We start from the raw sequence: 16,411 nt of genomic DNA, 5'->3' as shown, positions 1-16,411 counted from the left end.
TTTGAATTTGTCGATCGAATTCAGCGACACCCTGTATGTTTGTAGCAGCTTAATATATATATATATATATATATATATATATATATATATATATATATATATATATATATATATATATATATATATATATATATATATATATATATTTAGAATTCTACACATTTTAAGTAATGAATTACTTACACACACACACAAAAAAAAAATGTCCATTTTATCAATTTTCATGACAAATATTTTTTAAACAAATACTAATAAGAGAAATACAGATAAAGAAAGTTTAGCATATTTAAATTACTTAAGCATTTTTTAATAAAATAGAATAGCAATATATAATGAAACGGAGAAATGATAATAACTTAGTAATAAAGTAGAGGCAATTTTTTTTATCTTTAAAAATTGCATAATATTTTTGAGAAACAACTTTAAAGTAGAATGAAACACAGCTTATTAAAATTATGTGATACGATTCAATCAAAGCAAATGGTTCCTCATATTAAATTAACCATTTCTTTAAGCTCAATATAGCAGAAGATTCTTTGGTTTTCAAGTTCATATAAAGTTTGAATTCAAGTATGGCATTTTTAAAAAAATTATTCGTTTCTTCAGCCCATATGATACAGAAACATACAGTCTTAATTTTTAATGTTTAAACCAATATTTTGGTTCCTTTAATTTCCCTTTTTTATGTAATTTTCATCTAGATTGTTTCAAATCTATTGCTAAATTAAATCTGTTCAAAGCTTTTAAATTTCTGGTAATCAAATAAATAATAAATATACACATGAAATAAATAACTTAATAAGCCTGATATATTTATAAAAATACATCTTATCTAGGGATTGCAATATCGGACCAAAATTTCAATACCGGTATTCGGTATTTATTAGATCTTAATATCGGGATACCGGTTTTAATACCGGTAGTAGAAATTTTAGAAAGCGATAGAGGAACTATTTCGTGATTGAACTTTTATTTGATTTTTGTAAATAATATTAACCTAGATGAGAACAAATTCTTTTTGTAAATATATAGGGCTGTAAATAAAAGAATTATTTTGTTACGTTAATGTCTTATTTGATCGGTCTTGAGCAAGATATTACAATATACATAAATTCCTCATACCTGTAAAATTTAAACAATTTCAACTCATAGTAATGTATTTATAACAATCAGATTCAAAATAATTCGAGCATAAAAGAAAAGAATGAAACAAAAAAAATACGAAATTTTAGAATTTAAAAAAGTTAAACTGTACAAGGAAATCAAACAATATACCGAAATCTCATTGATTAACACATAAAGTTCAAATAAAGTAATAATAGTAATGACATTTAAATTTATTTTAATCAAATCTACAAATTCTTCTTTTTCAATTCCTACTATTAGCTCACATTCTCTCGATATATTTGTTCAAATTTTCAATCGTTAATAAAATACTTTTTATTCATCCACTCAAGTTCAAATATATTTTTTTAAACTTGTAGTGGATGACACTTGATGTTAATACAATTTTTTTTCAAATATTAATTAATTAATTAAATCTGTCCAGTAATTTCTATTTTATCGCCAAAGTCACCAAATACGTCGCCATGTCAACAAATGGTCGCCAAGCTCTATTTTGCTACTTAATATTGTAATATGTATATACATATTTATATTAATTGTAATTATTTAATAAAAAGTAACTAAAATAAACAATTTTTTGTTGACCTAAGTAGAAATTGACTTAATTATTTTTAAATATATTACTTGTTTAGTTTTGGACACTACGATAGTAGATGTTGGATAGGCACACATTCATAACATTTGAGCTTCTTTCCAAAGCAACTTCAGTTTTGTCCATTTGGCGAGAGTTGCTCTGGGATTCTCCATTACTCTTTCACTTGCCTTCATACTCCAGAAATCCACATATCTCTATCGGGTGGACCCTAACACAAAAACTCGATTCCCACGGACTTCCTAAAAAAAATTAGGAACAACTTTTTCCACACGATGGCTCTCCAAATTCGATTCGAAGCCTCCCCCCCCCCCTCTTCTCTAGAAAAAAAAATATAGCATTTTATTTTCATCAGATATCCGCCTCCGGTTTTCCTATTGGTGAACTTTAGTTTCCTATTACCAATTAGTTGCTCAGAAACGCTTCCTCGTTGGTCTCCATCCGACCGAGGGAGTATCTATTAATGAACCATCTTAGTGACCAACCGCCTCTTGAGCATATGTCAATTACAATCAATTGGCAGCTAACGTCGGCTGAAGTGCACCTGGGTTTGACACTTAATGACAACGATTGCTGGTGATTGATCGTTTCTTGGTAACTTGAGGAGTCTCTTCATAAGGAAAAAAAAAAGTTTAGCATCTTGATGAGTTGACGCTTCTCTCCTTTGAAGACATGGTGGAACTATTTGAAATGAAGGGATACACATCTGTTTTCCCACACCTGGATATAGTAACAAATGACCAGACACAATGACTCTCCTAGTGAAAAGGATCCATTAGAGGTTGGTGTACACTTAAATATGTGTGGGAAAACGTGTGACATTACATCTGACCCGAATGCCAATTACCATGTGAGGAAATAGGGGAAACGTCATATGTAGTGTTTCTATTCCACCTTTCTACATTTTTCCTTTTTCTTTTCTCTCTTCTTCGATTACACCTATCCTGTCAAGTAATAAACTTCGTCTTGCTCTAGTAACAATTTCTGCATTTACGCCCTTCTGATAAGGGGGGGGGGAGGGTTGATTCCAGAACAAGTTCCTCAACAAGCAGTGATAAATCTTCTTTATTTGCCCGATTTAAAACCGCCATGAATCCAGAAAAAAAAATGAGATAAATCTGTCAACCCAATCGAATTTGGAAGAATGGGAACGTCTCAAAATGCCAAGAATCAATTAAACTGTAGAAAAATATTTCAGTTCGATTTTGTTACTTGCAACAATATAGATAATATTAGCTAATTCAATGATATTGTTTCGTAATCTATAAGAATTTAAGTAATACAATTAAATCAAATACAAATAAATTTTTAATTAACCATATAGAAATATCAAATTCGATATCAAAATTATTTAACTGCATTAGCTGTTTATCAAGATTCCCAACATATAAATCAAATTTAAAAAACAACAACAAATATTTAAAAAAGAACATATTATAATTCCTGAAATATGGCAACCTTTCTAACACAAAAGTTTAAATTACTAATAATATTTATGCAGTAATACAATACATATAACACTATACTTCCCTCGAAAATTATTCTTTTACATTATATATCAGTAGTACAAAAAAAAGAAATATTCTATCTTCAATGATGCACTGAAATTTGATCATTGATGAATTCTAAAATTTAGACAATATTTAATCATAATACATAACCACAATCATGCAGTAATAGCTGTACAATGATGCGATATAATTTAAAGTTCTTTAATATTCAATCATTGCTGCAATGATACAGCTATTGCATTGAAAAAAAGAATCCTACCGTATAACTAAAGATGTACAAATACTAATTATGTGCAATGATGCATAAATAAAGAAAATACATGGAGAATATTTAATATTCACTCATTCCTGCAATGATGTGGCTATTACATTAAAAAAAGTATCATACCATATAAGTAAATATGCACAAATACAAATTATGTGCAATGATGCATAAATCAAGAAAATACATGGAGAATATTTAATATTCACTCATTCCTGCAATGATGTGGCTATTACATTAAAAAAAGTATCATACCATATAAGTAAATATGCACAAATACAAATTATGTGCAATGATGCATAAATCAAGAAAATACATGGAGAATATTTAATATTCACTCATTCCTGCAATGATGTGGCTATTACATTAAAAAAAGTATCATACCATATAAGTAAATATGCACAAATACAAATTATGTGCAATGATGCATAAATCAAGAAAATACATGTAGAATATTTAATATTTACTTATTCCTGCAATGATGCAATTATTACATTGGCAAAAGTATCCTACCGTATAATAAAGTACAAATAAAATAGTAATATAAAGATGTACAAATACTAATTTTGTGCAATGATGCATAAATCAAGAAAATACATGGAGAATATTTGATATTCAATCCTTCCTGCAATGGTGCATAAATAAAGAAAATACATGGAGAATGTTTAATATTCAAGCATTCCTGCAATGATGCAGCTATTACTTTGAAAAATTGAATCCTACCGTATAACTAAAAATGTACAAATACTAACTGTGTGTAATGATGCATAAATCAAGAGAATATTTAATATTAAATCAATCCTGTAAGGATGCAGTTATTACATTGAAAAAAAAAAAGAATTCCACTGTACAACTAAAAATGTACATATATTAACTATGTGCAATGATACATAAATCAAGAGAATATAATTTTGCCACCATATCTTTCAAACCAACGCTCTTACCTTCTTCCCCTCCAATCACCTAATCAACCACTTCTCGCTTTACGATTCATCAAACTGCTCAGTGCCATTTTACATATGCTGATTGCGTAGCTTTAAGCATCTTGGATTTATAGATACTTAAAGTTGCCCCAATCAATGACTGCAGCGTTGATTTATCTTGTAATCCAATATCTTGATTAAAATAGTATTCTCTATGTAAGTTTACGCTTAGATATATACAGCAAGGATATTAAATGAATTATAGTTACAGTTCTGAAGTACTGCTGCGTCTGATCCACTAGACTCTAGGGACAGCACCAAAATTTTGCTCTTAGTGAAAAACATAGGGATTTTCTGATGTTTAGGGAAAACGGAGTTTTTCAGCCCACGTGATTTCTCCTTCAGATTCCTGAACTGTATAATTCTGTATGTTCAAAAATGTTTCGAAATTTGTCTTCGGAATTCTGAAATGTAGATTGCAATTAATGATTCAAAATATTTGTATCGTGTACAGCTTGCAACGGACACTGCCATAGGCATAGCTAATATTCTTAAGATTTTCCCACAAAATAATTACATTCGTAAATGATTGAAAGATAATACTTTTTCATATGTACACTATAATTTCATTTATTAATAAATAAAAGTATTTTAAATACGTTCAAAACAATCTTTCAACTGCCGATAAATAATGGACACAACCATACCGACCATTGAGGATAGGCGTAATAAGCTAATTTTCTGAAAATTTTCCCCGCTCAAATTTTCCCCTTCTTTTTCCCTCGGAGCAGAATTTTTAGAGCAGCCCCTAGACGCTTCTGTCTGATCCTAACTCTCCTGACTACCGTCGTCCTCTTCACTTTCGTAAATTCCTCACAACCTCCCCCTCCCCTTGCTTGAAATAAAAAGTTTTACACTGGGGTTCGGAAAGAGTTGCGATTGAGACGCTAGGGCTGCGAAGGTTGTGGTATTGTCGAAATTCCGCGGTGTGACAAGTGGTTACGAGCATCTTCCACAACATAATTTGGAATAGATACTTTAATTTGTAAGCTTAGGGAAGGATTAAATTTAATTGAATTACTTCGGACGAGGGCATAATGCTCTAATGTCATGAAATTTGGTATAATTGTTAGATTAGAACTTTTAAGATATAATTATTAATATAAAATAATATTTGGATTATTAATGGGGTAAATAGAACCTTTACTATGCCTTTCCGTTGCCTTTTACTATGGGAACAGATTTAATTATTTGGAATGATTTATTTTTCGAAAAAAAATCCAGAAAATTTCACGAGTGCAACTCATTGTAGCTACCTAAGGCCGAAACAGGAAATGATTTTGAGATTTTAATCCACCAGATAGGGGAATGTCTAGTGTGAAGCGGCCAGAATGCTCAATGGCTTGAAATAAGCAGAGCATGAATGTAATGCTCTGGTATGAACGAACTGGTATGTGGTCATAGCCTATTCTAATAATTTTCAAGGTAGAAACTTACTTTTGAGAAAAGTAAGAAACAGTTCTTCAGATTTTGCAGGATCGCTTCCTAATCCATACCAAGCCGATGTTACGCCATTTCCGTTGCTGAAAGAGTTCACAATCCTATGAAATTTCAAGAAAGAGAATTCTAAAGGTCATACATTCAATTTTGAAAATTTTTGAAAAGTTTACAAAAATATATGAAAAGACTATTTCAAGTTTAATTGAAAAAAATATATATAAGTTTTTCATTTCGTAGGACTTACTTCTTTCAATAGTAATAACAGTTCTAAATTTAACTTTAAAGAAATGATTGGAACAAATGAACTTCTTCAAAAAATAAAAAGTTATTCTTTAATTTTTTGAACAGTGATTTTCTTTGATTCTAAAACTAAGTAGAGAACTTTAATATTAATATCAGAAAATAGTATAGAAAGATTGGCAAGGAAATAATAATTCGATCGACACAGGGGTTTAAACTTGACTAGAGATTCGTTGTTTTGGAGCCGGTGGCCAACTGAGACCTTCAGCTGCTTTCACTGTAGAATTTTGGCTTGAAAGATTTTGTCAGGAAAGAATTTAGGTGAAATTCAGTGGAGTGCAGGAAAACATGTGCAATGTGGTTTGACTATAAATTGAATAAAATTCATAATAATAACAAAATAGAAACTAAAACCTTCATTATTTTAATTCCTTTTAAACTCAATTCTTATTTTCTATCATTGTTAGAAAATTCATAACTATATATTACAGGATAGTAGTGAATTATTTTTATAGTAATCTCATTAAAGTCTCTTACATATATTAATTAATTAAAATTGTCAAATTACTGCTTACAGATTGTTTCATTTAGCATTGATGATAATTTTTTGGCTTTATGAAGTGCTACATGGAAGAAAAATGTATTTAACTCAATTTATTTTATAGTTTAGTTAAAAATTTATTGCAGAATCTAGTAGTTGAATCTAGTATTTATTCTAGATTGAATTCCTACAACATATTAAATAATTGATTGATTTTTTTTTTTTCATTCTAGTATTAAATCTAATAGTAATATAATAATTTTTTTGGCTGTATGAATTACTCTATGGAAGCAAAATTTATTTAACATTTTTTAGTTAAGTTAAAAATGTATTGTACATGTTTGAATTAGTTTAGTTAAAAATTTATTGTATATATTTGAATGTAGTATTCATTCTAGGTTGAAATATTGTAACATATTACATTATTCATTGATTTTTTTCACACTCAGGTATTAAACCTAATAATAATGTTAAAAAAAAATTAAGATAAATAAATTACTTTTGAAAGATAATTTGACAAAAAGTACTTCAATGAATTAATAAAATTTTGATGTCTAGATCTTATTTTGAGATAAACTTGGCATTATTCGGCTGTGCTAATCAAGCAATTGTTACGAAATTTCCCGGGTTCGTTTGGATAGTGTGAGTTATATGGTGTGGAGAACACTCAATCAGCAGGCGGCAGTAGAAAATAAAACAACGATGTTTATTTACACGAAGACACACAGGGCAGCACAAAGCCGACAGCTATATACAACACAGAAGACGATTATCTTCAGCCGAGACGTACAGCATACAACAAGACTCTCTACTGCAGACAGTAGCGCACAGCTTAGTTTAGCACTAGCTTGACTCCGTCGCTGCTCTGCTAATCTCTGGAAGGCCAGTTCTTTACCGTCGATTCCGACTACGACGATCCTGGCAGCCTCGGCAGCCTCCTTTTATAGGTCTCAGGGGGTGGGGCTAGAAGCCTCTCAACCAATCAGGAACGTTCGAGGCGTATACTGGACGGTTCGGGAAAATTCTCGATGTTTCGAGTATAATCTATTTTGGCGCAAAGTCGCCAAATGGTTGCCAAGCTTCGGGACCTCCGATGCGACGCACGGACTCCGTCCAATACGGATGACTGTAAAACATTCTTTCCGATGGTGGAACCAAAAATGATGGGAAGCAGCATTACAGATTCGTAACATTGCCCCCCCTCTTAAGGACTGCACGTCCCGGGCAGTACAATATCTGAGTAAGAGGCATCTATTTACAGGATTACCATACTCACACAATAAGCAAGTATAAAATAACAAATACTCAAAATGACATACAGCGTAAATATTTACAAAATGCATGAGCAATACAAAAATAAATTACAATACTAAAATAACAAAATTAAAAAGATAAATGATTTACATTATTTATCATATAATGGTCGGCCATGGTCTGAACTGAAAAGATCTTAATCACCTTGGCCAAGGTAAGGGGCTGGCCTGTTACAATGTATCACCTTCGGTTTTGAGTGTGGTGATTTCTGTATCCGTACCACAACGTCATTCAGTCTTTTAAGGACTGTATAAGGACCCTCCCAGTTGGTCTGCAACTTCGGAGAAAGTCCTTTGCGACGTTTCGGATTCCATAACCACACTTGGTCTCCTTCGTGGAAATTGTGTCCCGTTGCTCTAGCATCGTATTGGGTCTTCATCTTCTCTGAAGCCATGCCGATCCTGTCTCTGGCCAGATGATGCACCTCCTCCATCCGTGTCCGGAGGTTCTTGACATATTCCTCAGGCACCAAAGGAGCATCAGGAGGCTGGCTGAACAGTAGATCCGCAGGCAGACGAAGGTCACGTCCGAAGAGCATTTGGGATGGGGAATAGCTAGTAGTCTCGTGAACAGCACTTCTATAGACGAGTAGGAAAAGGGCAGTTTCTTGTCCCAGTCCTGTTGATTGCTGGACACCAGGAGAAAGACTGTTCAGAATGGTCCGATTGAATCTCTCTTCCATGCCATCTGACTGAGGATGTAAAGCCGTAGTTCGAGTTTTGTCGATGCCGAGTATCTCACACAGTCTCCTGCAAACAGCCGAATCGAAGTTTCTTCCTTGATCAGAGAGCAGTTGTAGAGTAACTCCGTATCTTGAAATACAGTTTTGAACTAGAATTTCTGCAACAGTTGGGGCTTCTTGATCGGGAATGGGATAAGCTTCAGGCCATTTAGTGAAGTAGTTCATGAAAACCAGGATGTTGTTGTTGCCATCTAATGACCTAGGAAGGGGGCCTAGGATGTCAAAAGCTATTCGTTCGAAAGGTGCCCCCACATTATACAGCTGCAGTCTTCCTTTAATATGTTTCCCAGGACCTTTACGTGCAGCACAGGGATCACATGTGCGACACTACTTCTCCACGTCATTTCAAACATTATTCCAGTAGAACCGTTCTCGAACTTTTTGTAAAGTCTTCGTAATACCAAAATGACCCCCAGTCGGACTGCCATGGAGTTCCTTAAGGACTGTTGATACTCTTGTCTTTGGGAGTATTAATTGCCATCTGAATGCTTTTCCATCGTCAGACTCCCATTTGCGATACAGAACACCATTTCGTAGATGGAGAGAATCCCAAAGAGCCCAGTAACGCTTCATTGTAGGATGGAAAGGGACGATGTCCTGCCAGCTAGGCTTTCCGCCTGTTGACTCTTTAAATTCAATTATTGGTTTTATTTCAGGATCAGCTAGTTGCTCTTTCCGGACGCTCTCGTCACTCCATGGATCTGATTCTGATGTTGATGGTTTGCAACTTGGCGAACTACAGGATCTACCATGCCAAATTTCTTTTCAACTCTAGAGCAATAATTTCAGTTCTCCGAACATGGTCTTCTCGAAAGAGCATCTGTGTTTCCATGCTCTGATCCTTTTCGGTGGCGAATTTCCATGTCATATTCCTGTAGTCTCTGTATCCATCTGGCTATTTGACTTTCTGGCTTTTTAAAATTCAATAGTCAGGTTAATGAAGCATGATCTGTACGAAGCAGAAACCTTCGACCATAGAGGTAAGGGTGGAAATTCTCAGGAGTTCCTTCCTGGTCACACAATAATTTCTTTCCTGTTTGGACAGACACTTACTGAAATAGGCGATGAAACGCTCCTGTCCATCTATTTCTTGGGACAACACAGCTCCGATGCATTCATGGCTTGCATCCGTATCCAGAATAAATTGCTTTCCAATTTCAGGACAGGCCAGGACGGGAGCAGATGTTAGGGCGTCTTTGAGCTTGTTGAAGACGTTGTCACACTCGTCCGTCCAGATGAATTTCAGTTTCGCTTCGGTCAGCTTATGGAGTGGTCTGGCGATTGTTGAGAAGTTTTTCACGAATTTCCGGTAATACGTACATAAGCCTAAGAAACTTCGGAGCTGGTGAACATCCGTCGGGCAGGTCCAGTGTCTTACAGCCGATATCTTATCCGGGTCTGTTCGAACACCTTCTACCGAAATGATATGCCCAAGATAGGCGACTTCACTCCTGAATAGGTGGCACTTGGACGGGCTTAATTTCTGGTTAGCTTCCTTCAGCTTTTGCAGTATACGTCTAACATTTTGAAGATGTTCTTCAAAAGAACGCCCCATGATGATGATGTCATTGAGGTAAACCAGACAGGCTTCCTAAGAAAGCCCTCTGAGAACTGTTTCCATAAGGCGTTTAAATGTTGCCGGCGCATTACACAAGCCGAAAGGCATAACCTTAAACTGCCATAGCCCCTGTCCTGTGGTGAAAGCTGTCTTCTCTTTATCTTCAGGATGGATTTCTACTTGCCAATACCCACTCTTGAGGTCCAGGGTGGAAAACCAGGTATTGCCGGCAAGTGTATCAAACGTGTCATCTATCCTTGGCAAAGGGTAGCTGTCCTTCTTGGTGACATCATTCAACCGGCGATAATCCACACAAAATCTAGTAGAGCCGTCTTTCTGCCTTACTAAGACGATGGGAGATGCCCAAGGACTTGATGACGGCTCAATTACGTCATTATCTTGCATTTCTTTTATTAGTGTTTGGACTTCTTTTTGTCTAGCGAATGGTAGTCGTCTGGGGTGCTGCCTAATAGGAGGATGCTCTCCTGTATCAATTCGATGTTTTACTAGTTGAGTCCTTCCGAAGTCCTCAGATGTTCGAGAATATAAGTCTTGGAATTCTTTTATCAACTCTTTAGCAGCACACCTCTGTTTTTCATCTAAATCTGTATCCTGCAGCAAATTTTGGACTAGATCGTCTGAAAAAAACGTCCTGACTATTATACTTCCGGTCTATACAAGTGACAGGAGTGCAAGTTGCTAGCACCTCTCCTTTCTGTATAATCTTTGTATTATCACTGATGTTAGCCACTCTCACTGGGATGACTGACTTTGAGAGGTCCACTACCGACGAAGCTACCAACACTCCTGCTCTGGCACAGTCTGTGTCAGGATAATCCATTACACCAAATCGGAATTTTCGGTTATCTGCTACCAAACCGGGTATTACACTTTCAGTCCTAGGCGATAAGGAGATGCCAGTTTTAGTTATTATTTTCTGGCTGGATTCCAGTTTAGCGTGTAGTCCAAAAAGAGTGATGTCTTCAAATTTTGAATTCATTCTACTATTTCTGAAGTCCAGTTTAAAATCGTATTTCCGCAGAAAGTCGAGAATGCAAGGGTCGGTAATTTCTGCTACAAATGCCGTATTTTGGTAGTTTATATTTCCAAAGCGTATAACGAGTTTGACTTTCCCATGAACATAAATCTTATCTCCCGTCACTGTCTGTAAAGTAATGCAGGGAGGCGTCCAGATTATGTTAAATTTTAATTTACGTGCCAGATCTTCTCTTATTATGGTCACATTGGCTCCAGTGTCGACAACCATATTGCATGACATGTCACCAATTTGTCCTATCACGTAAAGTCCATTGTCACCACCACTCATGGATGAAATATGAAATACTTTGAAATGGGGCTGTTGACTATTTCCACCACTTCTAGAAATCCGGCAGTTCCTACGGACGTGTCCGGATGTACAAGTCCAACACCGAATTTCCGTACTTCTGCCATCTTTGCGCTCTTTTAACCTCCGAATTTCTCTTCGCAGATCGTCAATCTGTTTTACGAAATCAGAGTCCGAATCCGCAGCAGAGACAGCTCTGATTGGGTGTCGGTCCTTACGTGTGGCCTGCTGGGCAACCTCTATTTTGTGTGCCAAGACTAAAGCAGATCCTATATCTTTGACATCTGCTAGTCTAAGAGCTTTCTATGTTTTCGGATCCCGCACACTATCGATGAAGTGCTGGAGAGCCAGATCTTGACGTGTCTCAACCGGGCAATCAGAAAATGCTAAATGGGAAAGTCGCTGAATATCGGCAACTAATTCCTGCAGACTTTCACCCGCTTTTTGATAGCGGGACTTTAACTGCAATCGGCTGTATTCTTGAGTGCACTTCTCTCCAAACCTCAGCTCAAGTGCACTCGATAGAGCTTGGAAATCATGTCTTTGCTCCTCCGTAAGAGTCAACGATGTCGGCAGCGTCTCCTCTTAACGAAGCTGCCAAGTGAAACGCTTTGGCTTGAGGATTCCATCCATTAGCTTCCGCTACCATAGTAAACTTTGTTTTGTATACTTGCCAGGATGTTTTTCCGTCGAATGTCGAGAGTTTAATCGTCGCTAGGGAAGGTGTTACTATCACTTTGGATTCCTCATGTTCATGTGAAATCTGCTTCTTCAGGCTTTCAATCTCTTTCCCAAATTCCTGTTCAAATTATTTTCCGCTGCCTTCTCGAACCTTGTCAATACTTTCTTCCATCTTCAAAATATTAATTCCAATGTTTTCTCGAACCTTGTCAATACTTTCTTCCATCTTCAAAATATTAATTCCAATGTTTTCTCGAACCTTGTCAATACTTTCTTCCATCTTCAAAACTTTAGTTTCCACTGAAATTACCTTATTCTCAAATGAAGCCACCTTATCTTCAATTGCATTCATCTTCTCCTGAATGATATTGGAGAATTCCTCTTTAACACTTAAGATGTACTTCTTAAGCTCCTGCTTCATTCTTTCTTGACCGGAACGCATCTCTTTCATCATCTCATCTTGTCCTTGCTTCATCTCAGCGAACCGAGCCAGTAACTGACCATTACCGTTATCAGCCATTTTTGCTTGGGATCTCGTTTTCATCATACACTGTTGACCATTATCCCACTTCTGACACCAAATGTTACGAAATTTCCTGGGTTCGTTTGGATAGTGGGAGTTATATGGTGTGGAGAACACTCAGTCAGCAGGCGGCAGTAAAGTAAAACAACGACGTTTATTTACACGAAGACACACAGGACAGCACAAAGACGACAACTATATACAGCACAGAAGACGATTATCTTCAGCCGAGACGTGCAGCATACAACAGCATACACAGCAGCATACAACAAGACTCTCTACTGCAGACAGTAGCGCACAGCTTAGTTCAGCACTAGCTTGACTCCGTCGCTGCTCTGCTAATCTCTGGAAGGCCATTTCTTTACCGTCGATTCCGACTACGTCAGCCTCGGCCTGGCAGCCTCGGCCACCTACTTTTATAGATCTTATGGGGCGGGGCTAGAAGCCTCTCAACCAATCAGGAACGTTCGAGGCGTATCTCGGTTCCTACTGGACGGATCGTGAAAATTCTCGATGTTTCGGGTATAATCTATTTTGGCGCCAAGTCGCCAAATGGTCGCGAAGTTTGTCGCCATGCTCCTGGACCTCCGACGCGACACACGGACTCCGTCCACTACGGATGTCTGTAAAACATTCTTTCCGATGGTGGAACCAACAATGCTGGGAAGCAGCATTACAGATTCGTAACACAAGGATGTTCAGCTTTTTAAAACATCAAGCTGAAGGAAAGCGTTGAATTAGTTAGTGATTTGCATTATAGATATTTCAGCTTTATGAAACGTCAAATTGAAGAAAAACGTTGAATTAGTGAGTAATTTGCATTATAGTTATGGCCTTTTTATGAAACCTCAAATTGAAGGAAGATGTTGCATTAATTAATCATTTGGATTATAAGAGATTCATGATTTTTATTATAAATGTTGACGTAACGAGGGTTTAGCAATATGTGTCTAAACAGTTGAACTAAATATATACATCATAATTTATTCTTAGAAATTCTTTTGATTATTTTTCTAAAGTAATTTACAGCATTTTTTAAAATTAGAATGAGTTAAGTTCATATTCCTTGCTGTAGATTGTCCTGATATCTATTTCACTTGCTATGTCCATGTTATACAAAATTCTCAAATTTGTTAAACTAGTCTGTATTTATATATAAATAGAATTATTTTCCTTTTGTCAATTGCTGCAAATTGATTGTGTGTGTGTGTGTGTTTTAATATGTTTTGAATTCAACGAAATGCAACAATTTTATCGCTATGTAGTATTTTTGCATTACTTACTGTTAATGTTTATATTCTTGATGATTTAATTGCAAAGATTGAATTAAATTCATAATTCTCTAAAACATAAATTAAGAGGTTTCGAAAGGTAAAGTATAAATAAAAAAACATTAAAAAATTTTTCTATGCAAAAAGTATTTCCAAATTAGGAATAAATTCTTTAATAATTCATTCCGAAATTTAAAAATTGTTTCAAAATGAGGAATAGATTTATTTATTTTTATGTTGATGATTTTCTTATTTTACAAACTGAATTAAATTTTGTAAAATAGAGTTAGAGTTGGAGATATTCTAATATATTCTGCTCATTTAAAACAATTTTAAAGAGGAAATTATTAGAAGTTTAGTTATATTAACGTTCCGTTTTAAAGCAACCCTAGAGCTATTTTGGGACGAACCTCGTAAATTTGAACCGCCGTCAGATGATGAGGACTCCACCTGAATTACACCCCCCCCCCCCCCCCGTGCTCCAAATTTTCTCACCACAGCAACGGGAGGACGTTTGGCCCCGATGAATTTAACTTGCACCAGACCCGCTAACATGGCGGTCCTTCGGTGGAATCGGGTCTCGGACCTGAAACCCTTCAGTTATGTAAGCCGAGACCTTCCCACCAGGTCACCACGACCTGTAATTTTTAGATACGCAACATAGGGTAAAATTTTTTTCCTAATTAATTTATTTACCTTTTATAAATATAATATCTTGATGCTAATAAATACAGAACTAGCTAATAATAATTTTATGACAAAACAAAATAGATAACTAACAAAAATTCTCGTTTTCTATGATTGAAAAAGGTATATTCTTGTAACTACGGGGAAGAGAATTCGAGTTCTAAATGGAATAAAGAAAATTCTTATAAAGTTAAAAACTAATTTTATTGTATATTTTTCATAAAGTTCCTTTTTTCCAATAATCAAGTAGATTTAATACTAACTGCTATTAAAAAAAAATTTATAGAAAAAGAAAAAAAAATTATATTTAAACAAAATGGAGTTCTGTAATGAGCAATTTCTTTATAACATCTTTATATTAAAATAATTATCTCAATAGAAACAAAAAGAATATTTTAACTGTTTCTCTATTATATAAACTTATTAATGTCATTTTATAATTTATTGTTAGGGGTATTTTTATTCTTTTACTCTTTTTCTGTCTCTCCTTCCCCTTGCATTTTGATATTCTACAAGACAAGAGAGAATTTTTAATATTATTTTAATTAATTGATATTAATATATCGCAATATGTTATATAATCTATCTATATCTATACTTATAATAAAGCTCAATGTGTGTGTGTGTGTGTGTGTGTGTTGGCGCTCTACAGACCAGACCGTTTGACATACAGCTACCAAATTTGGTACATGTATACCTTGGAGGTCAGGAATGTGCACCTGGGGTTCCTTTTTTTCGAATTTTTAATTAGAATTTTAATTATTAATTAAAAACTAACTTTCCCGCCAAAAAAATCTTCCATTTTCCCCACCGCCAAGCGAAAAAGGCTTCAGTTTTTTTTTTTTTTTCTCCCAACAGTAATGAGGCTAGGGTTAAAATTTTTCGGCGGATTATTTCAATCGGTTCTGTTTATTTTCTTAATGTTTGATGCATTTACAATTAAACATTGTTAATGAATCGATCTTTCAGATTCATTCTGAAGTACTTTTGAATTAAAATAAAACAGAATAAAGGAAATTAAAAATTTCTAATCCGCATAGCGTTACCCCAACTGGCGTAGAAAAAAAGTCACGCATTTGCGTTACGTAACTGGGGTTGAAAATTCACGCATGCGCTTTGTGTTCTGATTGTTGCCATGACAACGTTATCAATGGATGATTTAAATTATTTTTGGGTTAGTTGCATGCTTTTGTAAGTAAATTGTATTTATGTTAGTTATATATTTTTTGTATATGCTTATAGTTTTAAGTACGTCGTTTTTTAAGTAGTTTTTTTAAAACCTGTTTTCAACCGTTTATTTTAAGCGATTCGTTTTATTTTCTTAGTGTTTGATGCATTTAAATTTAAACATTGTTAATTAATCGATCTGCCAAACTCTTGAGATATTACATAAATTAAAAAAGATATTCTTTAGTGCCCATAAAGTTTAAACGCTGAGTGACTATTTTCAGTAAGCAGATTATAAAAAAAAAAATGCTTTGTTTCAGTAAAAAATATTATTATATTCATTGAAAATTCATTCTTTACACTTTAATTTAAAGCATAAATTCTACGGGTGCTAACAGAAAATGAGAGAGATACATATTACGTTATGAC

At 34.7% G+C, this 16,411-nt stretch overlaps 1 protein-coding gene across 1 annotated transcript; it reads right to left on the bottom strand.

Moving 5' to 3' along the window:
- Positions 1 to 8,144: 8,144 nt before the first annotated feature.
- LOC129984920 (uncharacterized protein K02A2.6-like) lies at positions 8,145 to 10,305 on the bottom strand. Its single transcript, XM_056094869.1, has 3 exons — positions 9,804 to 10,305; positions 9,152 to 9,376; positions 8,145 to 9,043 (listed from the first exon to the last, which is right to left on the bottom strand). The coding sequence occupies exons 1-3, from the start codon at positions 10,303 to 10,305 to the stop codon at positions 8,145 to 8,147; spliced, it is 1,626 nt and encodes a 541-aa protein (XP_055950844.1).
- Positions 10,306 to 16,411: the final 6,106 nt, after the last annotated feature.

The sequence above is a fragment of the Argiope bruennichi genome, chromosome 9, assembly GCF_947563725.1.
Source record: "Argiope bruennichi chromosome 9, qqArgBrue1.1, whole genome shotgun sequence".
Lineage (NCBI taxonomy): Eukaryota > Metazoa > Arthropoda > Arachnida > Araneae > Araneidae > Argiope > Argiope bruennichi.
Note: the sequence above shows the minus strand (reverse complement) of the source record. Positions and strands in the feature narration are given on the sequence as shown.